This window comes from Phaethon lepturus, unplaced genomic scaffold, assembly GCF_000687285.1.
Source record: "Phaethon lepturus isolate BGI_N335 unplaced genomic scaffold, ASM68728v1 scaffold22478, whole genome shotgun sequence".
NCBI classification, from domain to species: Eukaryota; Metazoa; Chordata; class Aves; order Phaethontiformes; family Phaethontidae; genus Phaethon; species Phaethon lepturus.
Genome location: NW_010555814.1, coordinates 13,762 through 29,912, shown reverse-complemented (window position 1 = coordinate 29,912; position 16,151 = coordinate 13,762). Strand labels below are relative to the sequence as shown.

Genomic DNA, 16,151 nt, shown 5'->3' with positions numbered 1-16,151 from the left:
CTCTGCAGTTGGCTGTCTGAGAGCCGCTACTGTTGTCTACTGGCTGGTGTGCTTCCCTGCCCCTGGCTTCATTCAACATTGCATGTCATCTGGTGTACTTGAGGGATGCTTGCCAGAAGGGATGCTCCACTTCTGCTTGCGTGCTTCTGCTGATTTTCTTTAACTGGAGCTAGTAGCTGTGTCCTTACCTGATGGAAGACTGACTCTTGGTAAAAGAAGTCTCATCAGCATATTGAATTGTGCAGCCATAGAGCTAGTCTGCTATTACTGCCCTGATCTGCAGCAGAACCAGTAGTCATAAAAACTTGAGTGGAAATGGGGGAGCAAGGAAAAGTATAGAAGTGGCAGTGGCAAATCTTAATGTTTAGTATACCTTTTAATTCATTCTTTTACCTTCCAGCATCCTTTGATTACTTATGTGGCTACTGAAAGGAAGTTGTGACTCTGAGGAAGGAGGAGGTTGAGAAGGGACAGGATATTAGGAACAATGAAAGCTTTGGTAATGGGTGTGTGTTCGCCGCGTATAGTACTATTCTCAGCTTCAGACCCTCTTTTTATTAGGCCTATTCCTGGCTTTTGCTCATTTAGTCAACAGAAACATAAGCCATCAAGAGACTGAGTTGTAGGATGTTTGCAGGGAGAAGGGTATGAACCAGGCATTCAGACTACTTGCTGTGGTTGTATTAGTGCTTTAGCCAGCATAATGAGCTTCAGCTCTGACATACGGATGGGAGAGTAGTTGGACATGATAGCCTCAGGGTTTTCTCCCTGTATTCCATGCTTAGTTTTCTGCCTGCCATGCAGACGACTCCTGTTCACAGAGTCTCTGTGGGTCAGGATAAGAAGAGAAGTTTAGAAGTCTTGTGAATGGATTGCATTTTGCAATGACTTGATGTGAAGTACAGTCTTTTTCTGGGTGAATCCAGGAAAACATTTCAGTAGGCAAGCAGATTCAAATCCTACTTTGTATATTTTTGCTTTAGGATTGATGGAAATCAACACGGACAGTGCTGAAGGGAGGATGTCCCTCACTCTGCCCGGTGGAGGACCATCCTCTCTTCCCTTGTTTCAGTTCCAGTGCTCACCTGGTTGTATGGCCAATCAACTTGCAAACCTAGCAAGAGACAAGGAACTTTTTGCTATTGATGCCTTTTTTTCCATTTTGATTAGTTGAATTGTCTTGCTCTGAAGACAGATGTGTGGTAGGACTTGTTTAAAGTAAGTGGTAGGAGTGTGCAATTTGGATTGTTGTTGGAAGAGAGAAAAGGAAGGGGTACAGTGCAAAGCTGTTCAGTCAACTTAAGCTGTAGCACAAGATCACACCCTTAGTCTCGTCAAAGTGAGTTATGTCACATTAGTCTGTTGTGTAATAACATCACAAATAGTTTCTGTTTTTCTCTGTGAAATGATCACAATATTAAGAAAAAAATCAAATTTTTTGACAGCATCACAGAAACTAATTTTTTTCATGTGAATATTATATAATGGTTGGGAAATAGGAACAGCGAGTTTCCTCTAGTACTTCTGATATGGAGGGACTTGTACTATTCAACTTTAGGAAAGCAACCTAGTTAACCAAGTTAGGAGTTTACACTCCTTTTCAGTACCAATGAAGGTTAAAGGCTTCTAAATAGTACTACAACGCTCTGTTAACTGGAGTGTTAACCTCAAATTAGAAAGTACAAGTATATCATAAGACATTAAAATCCTAGTTCTGTCATAGAGCCATTTCTTTCCCTTCCCACTCCTGGGAGTTATATTTGATATAGTCAGTATTTGGTTTTTAGAATTTCTGGCTTGCAGGTTGTTTTGTTTGTAGAGTTGTAAAATATTTTGTGTTTGTGATGACCATAACACAGTTAGCCCTGTGAAAGCAAACTGTAACTGTCTTCTGCAATATCTGTAAAGCAGTTTAGGAACCTTTAATGGAAGGCACGAGTGTAACTGTGAAAGAAGGAATAAATCACACTAAAGGATTTGAGAATGTGATAGCCTGTTTATAAAAAAATAAAGGAAACTGTTGCCAAAGTTAGACAGCTTGTTTAGTTAATGAAGCAGTCTTTTTTTAACCTGGTATAATCAGTGTAAAACAAATGTTTGTGGTTATGCTGGGATGGGAACCAAATTTTATTAAAAATAAAAGGTCAAATAGATATTGCACTGGTTTTCTTCTTTTAACAAAAATACTTAAGAACCAAAATTTCTCTGTAATGATTCTGTGGCACTCTGTGTGTGTGTGTGTATATGTATCACACAGAGCACATGTGCAATATGTGTGTATATATACATTATCTGTATATATATAATTGTATTTATTTATTTTTAACTTTTAGATTAGTCCATTACCATGTCACTCTGCAAATCCCTACTCATGTAAAAGATTTTGTGGGCGGCTTCTTGATTGTCAGAATCACACCTGTATGAAAGAATGTCATCACGTTACTAAATTGGACAGTAATGCAGATGAAAAGAAGGTATGTTGATTTCCTTTTTGCTTTTATTTTTGTGTAGTTTATACATTGTCTTCATTTTTAACTGGAAAATGATTTGCAGCTGGAAGGCAGAGGATCTATTCCACATTCCACTGGGAGACTTGCATGTGTCTGTTCCCATTGATCCTGTGACATTTAATCCATACTTCTTTAGACTGTAAAACTGAGACAATATTATATGTTTTGCAAATGCTACACTTCTTTGTTTTATTTTGACATACATTACTTTGTTTTCATCAAAAACCTTATTTAACGCTTAACAAGGCTCTTCTAAAGTCAGTTTTTGTAACTGTCAGGATCAAGTGAGCTACTGATAATCCCTATATACAAATGCACTTGCAATCTACTGAGGAAACTATTTGCTGAGGAGAGCTGTAAATGGGTTGAGGAGGCTAGCAAATGTTTAACAGAGAGCACTGGAAATGTTGCAGAATAGGTGAAGACTTCTTAAAGCACTGGGGTGATATATTCACATTTATCAGTGTCTACTAGAAACTGTCATTTGTGATTTAAGAAACTGTAGGTCTTAGTTGCTGAAGATAATATGAAACAAAAATAAAACTAACTACAAAGCTGAAAATTGTTCTAGTTCTGAGCAGCCAAAAGCATATAACTTGTGGTTTGAGAGTCATGATTTGGAGGAAAACAGCTTTTTAAATTTTTAAAACACTGGTTTAGAAAAAGTTGCAACATCATCTCTGGGCATTTAGGAAACTGAGCAAGCATTCAGTTGGGTACAAAACATAAAGGTTATATTTTATTTTTATTTTAAATTATTTTAATTTTATTTTAATTATTTTATTTTATTAAATTTATTTGAATTTTAATTTAATTTTAACTTACTGTTATATTTTAACTTAAATAGGATGATTTCCCTGTGGATTCCAATCCTAGAAGTTGTGTTGTCATCTAATAACTGCATATATTGCAGTTACTGTATTATTCTATTAATGATTGTCTACCTTTTGTCTGAGGAGTCTGAGTTCTTAGTGCAACTTGTGGAACAGTAATCTGCAGCAATAAGGTGATATCAGTAAACACTGAGTGACAGTTATTTAAACATCTCCAGTTATAAGAGGCTGTCTGCCTACTCCTTCAGTTAAATCAATTAAAGTGAATGGATCAGGATTATTCCTCACTCCATTTTGAATGAGACAATACATTCTCAGAAAATGAGAGTCTATGTACATGTGACGTATGGATAAATCTCATGTCTCAATTTCCTTTGATTTTTATTTTTTTTTTTATAAACTCAAGTTGGTTTTGACCTTTAGAGCTTTTGTTCTGTTGTTTTGATAGACTAAATTGCAGGTGTAGTCAGAAAAGGGCTGATTAAATTTCTTGCTTATATGTCTGAGTAGTGATTTTTCTGTCTGGAATTTAGGTTTGTTCTGCATGTTGTGTTAGAAAATGTTGCAGAAAGGCCAGCTGTTTGCTTTTACCTACTATTAAATTTTATATCACAGTTTTCTAAATGCTTTTAGCTGCTATTGTTTTTTAGTTGTGAATTTGGGGGGCTAGGTTTTGTAAACAATCATTGTCCTTTTGAAACTTCAGTAAAAACTGTTCAACTGTAGAAGCAGAATCACTAAGGTTGGAAAGGACCTTCAAGATCATCAAGTCCAACCATAAATCCAGCGCCACCATGTTCCCTAAACCTTGTCCTGAAGCGCCACATCCACACCTTTTTTGAACACTGCCAGAGATGGCGACTCCACCACCTCCCTGGGCAGCCTGTTCCAATGCCTGACCACCCTCTCAGTGAAGAAATTTTTCCTAATATCCAATCTAAACCTCCCCTGGCGCAACTTGAGGCCATTTCCTCTCATCCTATCGCTGGTTACTTGGGAGAAGAGACCAGCGCCCTCGTCGCCAGAACCCCCTTTCAGGTAGTTGTAGAGAGCGATAAGGTCTCCCCTCAGCCTCCTCTTCTCCAGACTGAACAACCCCAGTTCCCTCAGCCGCTCCTCATAAGACTTGTGCTCCAGACCCCTCACCAGCTTCCTTGCCCTTCTCTGGACACGCTCCAGCACCTCAACATCCTTCTTGTAGTGAGGGACCCAAAACTGAACACAGGATTCGAGGTGCGGCGTCACCAGTGCCGAGTACAGGGGCACGATCACTTCCCTACTCCTGCTGGCCACACTATTCCTGATACAGGCCAGGACGCTGTTGGCCTTCTTGGCCACCTGGGCACACTGCCGGCTCATGTTCAGCCGGCTGTCAACCAGCACCTCCAGGTCCCTTTTCGCTGGGCAGCTCTCCAGCCAGCTTCTCCCTCCCAGAAGAAAAGGGGAGTGGAAGAAAATGGGGGGAAACTGTATTAAAAACTTAAATTCTTATGCCCTTATTTTGACTAGCATAAAGTGGAATGTTGGCATGGAATTAGTCCTTTTGGGGAAGCATTGTGTTGCTTTGTTCTTGGATAAATTTGCTTTACTTTGACTGACTTCTGTGAAGTTGATTAGATCACCTGGAATGAGAATGACACCACAGCTCTTGTAGACTTTATGTAGTATATGGAGCAAAAGCCACACCTTAGAGCTGCCAGCACATACCTAAGCTAATACTTTTTGGAAGATTATACAAACTATTGTATATGTATGAAAATGGAATGACTTAAAGTTTGCTTCTTAAAATAAAGCAAACAAGCCTTCCCACCCCTGTATTACAGAGCAGTATGTCATGGCTAAAGCGTTACAATAACATCGTAGGTGGGAAAAATTAGTTCTGAATATGAAATTATTTCTTTTTCTAACATTTTCCCTAGAGAATTAACAAGCTTAATGGCAATTTTCCAAAGCACTAATATTAAGAGGTCCTTTTATGCCCAGGAAGCAAAATAGAACTCTGTCTTTCTGACCAACAAACACTGGCATTTTTGCTTTCCTTTTAAAAGCATATTTTAATAATTATTTTTGCTTGAGGGGATATCTTACTGAATAGCTGGATTCCCTGAGCAAAAACACCCCAACTCTTTCTTCTATATAAAAGCTTGTTAAATGGCATCTAATGAACAAATGTTTGGCAATTTTTTCAGTACTTTGTTTTTATTTTGTTAGGCAGGTCCAGAATGTTCGCAGTGTGAAGAGGAGTGTACCAAGCCCCGGCCATCTGGCTGTCCTCACCGATGCGTTTTGCCCTGTCATCCTGGGGATTGCCCATCATGTCTCCAGATGCTTAAAATAAAGTGTCACTGCAAATTATCAATACTGTATATTGAATGCTTGTAAGTGTCAGAACCGAACCCAACTTTTCATTTGAATGCTACTAACTGGAAGCCATGTGAAATGTCTGAGGATGGGAGCTACTCTTATGCGAAGCTATAACAATTCTTTTGAAGGTTATAATTTGTAATATAATGCTTTTTTTTTTTTTCTATTTAAGATTTGCCAGTGTTTTATTTGCTGTTACTGCTAAAATTACTATAAATGCATGGAGTCTTGTGAGCAGAACTGGTTTTTATAATGGTTTTATAATACAGTAATATTTTGAATTCTGCAAATACATAGTAATCCACATAATGTTTGATCTATATGTGGTTCTTTTACAGTATGTAAAGAAGAATTTTATGAAAACAACTAGAATTAATGTAGTTAGTGTAAAAGGTTTTTACAACTAATGTCCTTCAAACTCTAGCTGTTTTAATTGGAAAACTTCTTAGTAATAATTTGTACTTCTTAATCAATTGTATCTGTGTAGATAGAGACTAAGCTAGCTAGGCTTTACTAAATAGAAGATGGAACTTGTGGATTTAAGCACTATACCATGTGTATTCCTCTGAAAACATTAATCCCATGCATGTATGCTCTTTGTGCATTTTCTGTAAAGTACCTCAAATCTTCTAAATTTATGTGGTTTTGTCTGTAAAATAGTGTAGTTTATATTAGTCCCACAGGATGTGGACAAATGAGGCCACTTTTCTTTACAGTGAGATATACTTGAAATATACACCTAATTGTATTGACTTTTGTTGGTTTTAATTTGGAGTTTATCACAAATACATCTTTTCTTTTACAGGAAGCTAACATGTGCTGACTTAAAAGAAAAGGAGCTTCTTATTTCTTGCAAAAATCAGTGTCCAAAAGAGGTAAGCCATATTAACAAAGAAATGCTTGATTTGATGGATGTGTGGAGTTGTTTGGATTTTACTTTTTTGTAAGGTTTTTGATACAACTTCATAGGCCAACCAGACTAGAGAAGCTTAGTCTAAATGAATATGCTAATTGCTAGATGCAAAGGTGGTTAGTGAACTGTACTCAAAGGACAGTTACTAATGTCTTGCTGTCAAATTGGAAGGTCATTTTGAAGGATCAGAGATTCGTCTCCAAGGCATTAATGGCTTGAATGTCTAAGCACACAGATGAGATTGAATGTAAGAGGATGTCCTCTAACATGGTTAAAAACTTGTCTTGAATTTATATCTCCAAATAATGGGATGCTGTTTGATTAGGAAAAATACTGGTAATTGTACTTGCGATTGTTCTCGTCTAACTGCAGATCTAGTAATCCCTGTCTGTGCAACAATGGGGGGCAGGCAAAAAAAGGGTTTTATACTTAACAAGTGATGTGAGTTAATGATGCCCTGCTGTGTTAGTGAAATATATGTTAAGTAGAGTGCAATAGAAGTCAAACCAGTTAATCTTTCTATTGTATTTGGATATCTATTTAAAGGGTTGCTGTAAAGAAGAGAAGAATAATATCCTTATTGCATGATGCTTAGACTATGAATGAACCAGTGTATATAGGCATCAGTGAGAAACATCAATGCTAAATACTACTTTTGAGTAGTAAAGCTTGTGGAGCAGGGGAAGAACTGGTTGAAGAAGCTACCAAATTTTCATCAGTAACAGTTTAGACAAGTGTCAGTTGTGGATAAATACTGCTGCAAGACATGAGGGATGGGCCAAATGACTTCTTCCTTGTTCCTCCTAGTGCTGTTGTTATGTGCTGCTTGTGTGCTTTCAGAAATCCATGCATTACTTATTACTGTATGTTTGTTCTTTAGTTGTCATTAGTTGTGGTGAGAGTGACAGCCCTTTCTTCACTCTGTTCCCCACTGTAGGGTTAGAAAATTTATGAAGTGGAAAAACAGGAATAGTCAGGAATATTTCTGAAAGTGTTTCCAATGCTAAACTCTCCAAAATTTCTGAGAAAATCTCCTTCCCTGCAAGAAAAATGCTTGTACTGAGAAAATATTTTATTCCATAATCACTTATTATTTTGTTGTTCGTGTTTGGCTTTTTACTGTATATCTGATTCTCTTTGATCATGCAATATTTAGCTGGCACTCATAAACTGATTCAACCCATTCTCTTTCCCTGATTCCACTCAGTTCCCTTATGCTGGTTTACCTATGATGTCCTCTAGTGTGAGATTTCTGTCTTCTTACCCCATCTCTTGCAGTTTTGAATTCTGTCTCACCTAATAAAAGTAGGTTCAAAACTTTTCTTTTGTTTCATTATTTTCCAGTGTCAGAAGCATCAAATTTGAATCCTTGCCTTTATTAGAAAACTTTTTTTGGTTTTGTGTAAATGCAAAAAAACACCGGATTCCTGCTTGTTTTTCAACAATCTCTGTTCCTCTGCTTTTCAGACAAGATTGTGTTAACCCCAACAGAGAGGTTGTGCTCTGTACTGGGTGCCTACTTGTATCTTCTGCTTTTTGCCCTTGTAGATGCCTTTCTGATGTCTTTTTGCTGTAAATGAATGTGCCTGTCACAATTTTCTCATTTGGTTGTCTGAAAGCTCTCTTCCTGGCGGGGGAACACTTTTACATATTATTTCATTGTCCGTTTACCTCTTAATATTGTCCTTTCATTTCCCCTCTCTGTTACTTTAGTTTTATTTGCTCCAAGACTTCCTCCTCTTTATTTTCAAGAGTGCTTATAATCTCTTAACATGAACAATGTGTTCCTGTACTTCAGCTTCTCTTCAAAGATTTTTTTTTCAATACCTCATCTTTGACTTTGATTAATGTAACTCTTGTGATTTTTCTGGACATATTCCCAAGATTCAGTCTGGGATTTAAAAATCCATTTAGTAGTGGTACTGAATTCTAGCTTGCAGTTCAGAATTTCCCTGTTCCACAGTGATGTCTTTTTTTACTTAATTCAGTGACATGTGAAAGAAAGCTTAGGGCAAGAGAGTCCACTTCCGTTTTATAAAGCTTTTATTTAACTCTGAAATTCTCATTCCCATAGATGCCTTGAAAAATAAGGTTTTATGCAGCTTCTGCTATCCAGAGAATCTTTTTAGTGTAATTGATGGTGTAAAAATGCATGCTCTTCCCTTCCTGTGATTCTAGCTCTAGCTCTTACTGGCTTTCATGAAACATAAAAATGTTAGTCCAGTCCTGCTTCAGGTAGTTCATATCTTTGTGTTATGGTTCATCCTACTTTCCTGACATCCTGTTTTGGCAACTTGTGCTATATGGGTTTTAACCATTTTTTTGTCTAAAGAATTTGTTCTCATTTCTCTGAATATTGAGCAGGGCTAGGAATATTTTGTCTGTTTATAATATGACTATTTTTCTGTAACTTTGGGAAATTAGCTAGCTGTATCATAATGCAAATTGTACTGAAAGTTCTCTTTTAAAGGAATCATTGACAAACACCATTTGAAGGAGCAGCCTTAACAGACATCACCCTGCCACCACCACCCCTCCACAGCAAATATAAATCAAGCCCATTGAGGGGACCTCATGACAAGAACTTACAAACAACTTAGCCAAAAGATGATGGATAAGACTACTGAATTTAAAGTTTACAAATCAAAGATGTCTGCTCAAAAGCAAATTGGAAATGTTTTGTGTGTAGTCCTGACAGCCTCAAGTAAATTTCAAATTAGTGTTTTATGAGAATTTTCTTATTTGATGTCAGAAGCTGACCTTAGGTCACTAGCAGAGCTCAGTGCTGTTTGCTAAAAATCAGTGTGCACGGTAACTCTACCAAGCTTAGCATAGTGCAACTGAGGTTCAGTAGAATACATTATTTTACTGAAGTCTCAGTTTTGAGATATATATTTTTTTTTTGGTTAATGGAAATTGTGGCAGACACTATACTGCCATATTTGAATTACAGGTAGCATGGTACATTTGGGGATTATGAAAATCAATTATATTGTCTGATGCCTTGCAAAAATACAACAGGAACTTGAAAGTCTTGAAAGATTTCATGCTTTTGGTTTGGCTATGGCAGTATAAAAGTATTAAAAAAAAAATTACTTGTAGTATTATACAGTACAGCTTACATTTCCTTGCTGCTTTAGGGAGAAGCAAAGTCTTTGATATTGCCATAGCTGTGAGATAAGAAGCTTTAATTAAAAAGTTCTTTCTCTTGTTTAGTAGCAACAACAAAATATCCTGTTGAAGGAAATTTAACTTTTTTTTTAATCAGAGGTGATTAAATTCTTATGATCATGTTTGCAGATTTTTTGGGACAATTCTTACATAGGAGTTTTAACAGTCTATCAGTTTTCTTCATTTATGTATTCATATTAGTATTTGTGGATCTGTTTTTAACACTTTATTTTGTGTTATGAGTATTTTTTGACAAAATAACCATACTTTGTACTTTTACAGTGCACTCTGCTACTGTCTTGATGTGAAACATGGGACCCCATTCTGATAAATCTTTAAAACATTATAGTGCAGTAGAGACAATGTCATAAATTTTAAGAGCATGTGTATCTTTTTTAATAAATGAAATAATTTCTATTTCCAGAATGCTTAATTAAATTCTGTAAACACACCTCCTTGTGCTGGCCTGATAGCGAGAAGGCTGGGGGTGCACAGGAAGCTGGACTGTCCTTGACTACTTAGCAACAACCCAAAACATCAGCACGTTATCAACAGTTTCTCATCCCAAATCCAAAACATAGTCTCACACTAGCTTCTGTGAAGAAAACCAGCTCTATCCTGGCTGAAACCAGGACAATGTGCATTGCAAAATTTTAATTTTAAAAGGGAAATGCACAGCTTTGGTCCATAACGAGAGGATTTTCCTCAATGTCCAGCTTAAGCAGTGGAGGTTTTCATGAGATCTATGGAAGCAGGGCCACCCTTTAAACTGAAGAGTCTACCCCCTTTGTTTGGAAGTGATAAACTTATCTTTTGTATTTAGCTTTTGGGATTGCTGCTCAAAAATGCTGTTTCCTTTATTAACAGGTTATTTTCTTCATCATCAGATGTGTATTAACAAGTTGCATTTGTTACTTTCTGGTGGAGGTCAGTTAAGCCTCCATAAATGTTGATGGGTTTTCTCATGATCAGGCATAATCTTAAGATTTAAATGCATTGCCTATGGAGAAAATACTTGTAGGATTTTTTTTTTGTTTGTTTCATTTTCAGAGCTGTGGATGAAATCCTTTTCTTTTAAAGGCCTTGCCATGTCAAACATAAAGACTGTTCATTTTGGCCTTTAGTCCACGAGCTATTGACAAGAGATCTTATATGGTGAAAAAGATCTAAAGGGGCATATGCTTTCTATTTTAGTGCCAAGCAGCTCAGCATGGATGCTTAAAAACAAGCAAAAAAAAAAAATCCTTTTCCACTATATTATTTATCCAGCAGAAGCAGTGGTAGGATTGCTTTTGTTTTCTAAGATCATGGGTAAATGTTGTTTTGCTACTCATTTTACGGCTCTTCTTGATTTTTTTTTTTTTTTAATGTTGGTTTTGCATTGGAGGGAGTAAAAAGAAAGTTACGCTGCCAGCTTCATTCTTCTCCTGCATCCCTGTGGGTGTGAACTGTGTAGCTCTATGCAGAGAAACAAAATGTGTAAATTTGGGTTTCAGTATTGGATTAAACATATTTCTGTGCATGCAAATTTTGCTTTAATGGCATGTAATATAAGAATTTTATTGCAGTAGCACCTGGAGGTTAAGGTGAGGGCTACTGTTTTGAATTTGCAGCTCTGACATGTCAGTTACAAGACTGTTTGTTTGGGCTTTGACAGTATTAATGGAAATGTGCCTGGTTAGTGTGGAAGAGTAAGCTGGAAGAAATAGTTCTAGCCATGAATTGTTCTGGCCAGCATGGGATGACTTGCAGGTGAGACTAGACCGTGTTATTGTGTATGATGCTCTTGGGCAGGGAGCCAGAAGAGCCCTCTTACTGCACAGAGGTCATGCAGTAGCGAATTGGTTTTGCAAAGATTGTGGTCACTAGTGAGCAGACTCAGCTGTTAGACTCTGTGGTCCTGGCTGGTAGTCTGACCTCAGTGGTGTACAAAGCTTAAAGACAACTCTCCTCCCTCATCTTTTCAAAATGAGGCAAAATGCAAGATAGATTTGCTGATGATCAGTTGTGCCTGAACAAACCTAAATTCCTTCTTTGAGAAGATGACCAACTTTTTTTTTTGCTTCCAGATAAAGCAAATAGATTAGATCTGCTACATAAGGCTTCAGCAGAACAATTGAGCCAATGTCACATAGTGAGCACCTAGCTCAGATACAGAAGAGGGTTAACACAAGGCTGAAGGTAGCCTAAAGGAAACAACTACTTGTATTTTATTATTTAAAAAAAAAAAACACCACTCCCCCAAAAAAGCAAAGCAACAACAACAAAACTAGAAAAAAAGTTGGAGCAAGAGATGTTAACAAATGAGGGAATTTTCCCAAGGACTAGGTTCACACCTGACCTTGCATCATTTTCAGTAATGACCTTGGCACCAAAACACATTGGAATTTTCTGATGAAAATTTGTGGAGTGTTGTCAGTACATCCAAACTGGGAGATGCATCTGCAGAACACATGTGTTTGGGGCATGTTATTAGATACAGAAAAAACAGTAAGACCATACATGTCAAGGGTAGTAATAAGCTCTCAGGAAACAGCAAAAATTCTTATGGTTAGCTGGAAAGAAATGCAAATGAGAGATGAAGATGTATTGGGGAAGATATTCTATTAAGAATAAGGTGCATTCCTGCTGAGATGTCATTTGGAATATTACATGCAGTTCTGGCTACTGTATTCAGGAAACATTGATTTAAGCTGGTTGAAATTCAATGAAGGGAATACTATGGGAATAAAGAGCCTTTTATGAAAGGACAGTAGAGAAATATTTCAATTTGAGGATAAGAACTGAGAGATTTAGACTGGCTAGAACAAATGTAGGAAACTCAAAAAAAACTTACATCTTGTAGTGAGCTCCTGGAACAGCCTCCTTAGTGAAACAGCAGAAAGGGGGCAGAATGGGGGACTGTTTTCATGGTAAGACATCTTACAGTCCTAGAGGGATCATAGGAGGTGCCTGCCTTTGGGTGGACTGGACTTTAGAACTAAATATGATGACTTAGAGGTTCCTTCTAGTCCTGTGTGAAATGTGCTGAAACGGTGACTGAAAAAAACAAGCCTAAACTACAAAGCATCCATCACTGTAATAATAGTTTGTGCCTGGCATGGACATGAAAATATGTATGTCTGTTCCATAATTTTTGTTCAGGAAGTTTTGCATTCTCTTCAGGTATGTGTTTCATGATACTAGCTCCAATGGACTTCTGAGAATCCAAATTTACTCATCAACAAGAATACACCTGGGTTTTGTAATTATCTTATATAGTATTCTCATTCATGCGGATGAAGTGATGTAGTATGTATACATTTTCAATTTTTAATTAATGTGAAAACATGTATCTTAAAATTGTATGTCTTACAGCACTTTCCAAGTTGTGTGTTTTGCTCTTTATAGTTGCCCTGTGGTCACCGGTGTAAAGAGATTTGCCATTCAGGTAGCTGTCCTCTGAACTGCAGCCAGAAGGTTAAACTCCGATGTCTCTGTAAGAGACTGAAAAAGGTAAATTTCTAAGTTACAATGTTGAGAACAATGTATTTTTTTTGCATGTTCCTAGGCTTGTATGGATGGATTGTGTCTGGTGCAGATTAGAATAGGTCCAGTTACTCTACTTGAGCTATAACAATTCACATCAGCTGAAAATGTGGGCTGCAATATCAAAAAATTCACTGGAGAAGATAAAGTCCTGTTAGTTTTAAAATATGTTAGCTGCCTGACTTACAGTAGGTTTATCTTCAAGCACACTTGAATTTTTGTAGCTCCACTGGGAGAATAGTCAGATGACCTGCAGTGATTTGAGAAGAAAAAATAGATTCTTCTGACAGTATTTGGAAACTTTATAATTACATAAGTGTCGTCGTTTAGCCCCAGACGACAACTAAGCCCCACCCAGCCGCTCGCTCACTCCCCTTGGTGGGATGGGAGAGAGTATCAGAAGAGTAAAAGTGAGAAAACTCGTGGGTTGAGATAAGGACAGTTTAATAGGTAAAGCAAAAGCCGTGCATGCAAGCAAAGCAAAACAAGGAATCCATTCACCGCTTCCCATAGGCAGTCAGGTGTTCAGCCATCTCTGGAAAGGCAGAGCTCCATCATGCGTAACAGTTACTTGGGAAGACAAATGCCATCACTCCGAATGTGTGTCCCCCCCTTCTTTCTTCTTCCCGCAGCTTTATATGCTGAGCATGATATCATATGGCATGGAATATCCCTTTGGTCAGTTGGGGTCAGCTGTCCCAGCTGTGTCCCCTCCCAGCCTCTTGTGCAACCCCAGCCTCTTCCCTGGCGGGTTGGGGTGAGAAGAAGAAAAGACCGTGACTCTGTGTAAGCACTGCTCAGCAGTAACTAAAACATCCCTGTGTTATCAACACTGTTTTCAGCACAAATCCAAAACAGCCCCATACTAGCTACTATGTAGAAAACTAACTCCATCCCAGCCAAAACCAGCACAGTAAGTTGGAACAGGCACTGATGGTGTGAATCCCTAACTAATGTAATCAGTTATGGTTCTCCGCAAACCTAAAAGCAAATACAGGCATCAGCATCCTTAGCTCCTAACAAAGATAAAGGACAAAGGAATGTAAAAGGTTTATTATAGCTATATTATGAAGGGAAGAACAGAAATTGATGTGAAGTCTTGGCAAATAATGACTTAATGAAAAAAAAATCATTATCTGCCTTAATTAAAAGGTGCTTAAATTATTTTTCTGGACCCAGTTAACTTCTGAGCCTTCCAAACAGGCGGCAGCTTCCCGGGGTTCTCAGCTTCTTCAAGAAATGTCTTGTGTAACCAGAAGTCTTGCAGGTGGGGTGTTCAGTCCAAGAAAGGATGACGTGTACAGAACAAGTGCTTCAAATTGAACAGTCTCTGCTTACAGATAACCACATTTTTTTTTTTCAATATTAGGTGGAGGGGAGGAAGTGTGAGAGAGAATTTTTTTTTTCCCCATGACCAGACCTTGCCCTGTAGTCTCAGCCAGTTAAGAGAATGTGTACGGAATTACTGAGAGAGTGAATGCTAGCTCTTTCTGCCAGAGTTCAGAAGGTTATCTTACTTTGTCTTAGGCAAACAAGTGAGAAAAGAGAAGAAAGGAGAAATTAAACTGGACTGTTTGATTTATTCTTGCTTTCAGCTTAGTTTAGGAGAAAGAAGGAGAAGAGGAAAGGACAGTTTAATACAGAATTACAGGTTCAAATAATGTTTAATCATTAGCTTTATTTTCTGTGTAACCAATGTTTACTAAATAAGAATAACCAATGTTTACTAAATAAGAATGTTTTATAACACGATGTTTTTATTTTCATAAAGAAATGGACATTATAACTAAAATTTTATATAAGGACATTATTACAAAAGACTCAAATTATACTTAACAGGAAATACAGTGCAGCAAGATACAAGAAGGCCAAGTTTCACTGGAGTGTGATGCATTATGCAAGGAAATGAAGCGGAAAGCATCTGAGGTAATGTATCTGTTGTAGCTGTAACTTCTTCTCAGTGTTTCAAGAAAAGTAGGAAAAAATGAACACAGAATTATTTTTCAAGGCAATACCAGCAAAGAATACAACCTAAGTAGATGTGCTGTTTAATAGCAGCTGCTTTTTCAGACTTGCGTTTGGCTTAGTGGAGAGAATTACAGTGTTTGTAGACAGTGTTAATTAACTCACTGAAATACTATGTTAAAACAATATTGTGTTAGTTTTCTTCCCCTCCACCAATTTTTTAGAACTAGTTCTTGCCTCTTCTGCTGAGAACAAGTGATGATCAGTGACGATAAAATTGTCATTGCTGATGATTAGTGCTGCAGGATTAGAGCCAGGCCACTTCACAGGGCATTGCTAGATCTGCACTTTCCTCTGAAAGTTTTGCAGCTGTTGAATGTTCAACTTGTCCAGCATGAAGAGTGTAATCTTGTCACACTGGATTAATTACCCTGTACCAGAAGAATGGAGAGTTTTCAACAATTACAGTATACTTTTTAGCCTACTGTAAACATGAACTTCTCCCTAGTTCATCTGTTTTATGAAGTAAAGAAATTGCTGCATGCTGTTACCTGGAGAGACAGAATATCAACTTTGCTCTTATAAGCCTTTTATAAAAACATACACAAAAGGAATTGGTGCATAACTTGCTTGGTTTTTATCAGATAAGTGTTAAATGTAATAAATGTACCACACAAAAACTCAGTGGGTAAAGCTGATTTTTGTCAGTTTCTACTCAGATTTTCAAGATTGATTGTCAAGTTCTAACAAGTACTACATAGACCAAATCCTGCAAGTTTACAAACAGGTCAAATGCTAAGACTTTTGGTATATGCCTTTAGAAAATCCCAACCGTAGCAAACAGTTCCAGTAAGAGTGTCAAGATAA

The 16,151-nt window shown here is 37.4% G+C and overlaps 1 protein-coding gene across 1 annotated transcript in view; it reads left to right on the top strand.

Moving 5' to 3' along the window:
• NFXL1 (nuclear transcription factor, X-box binding-like 1) overlaps positions 1-16,151 on the top strand; it is a gene marked incomplete at its 5' end in the record, with an annotated part of 45,572 nt that overhangs the window by 21,089 nt on the left and 8,332 nt on the right. Inside the window, 5 exons of the mRNA XM_010292291.1 lie at positions 2,334-2,474; positions 5,555-5,721; positions 6,513-6,582; positions 13,182-13,286; positions 15,159-15,245. Coding sequence (XP_010290593.1) covers positions 2,334-2,474; positions 5,555-5,721; positions 6,513-6,582; positions 13,182-13,286; positions 15,159-15,245 — 570 coding nt within the window. The remainder of the gene's footprint in view (positions 1-2,333; positions 2,475-5,554; positions 5,722-6,512; positions 6,583-13,181; positions 13,287-15,158; positions 15,246-16,151) is intronic.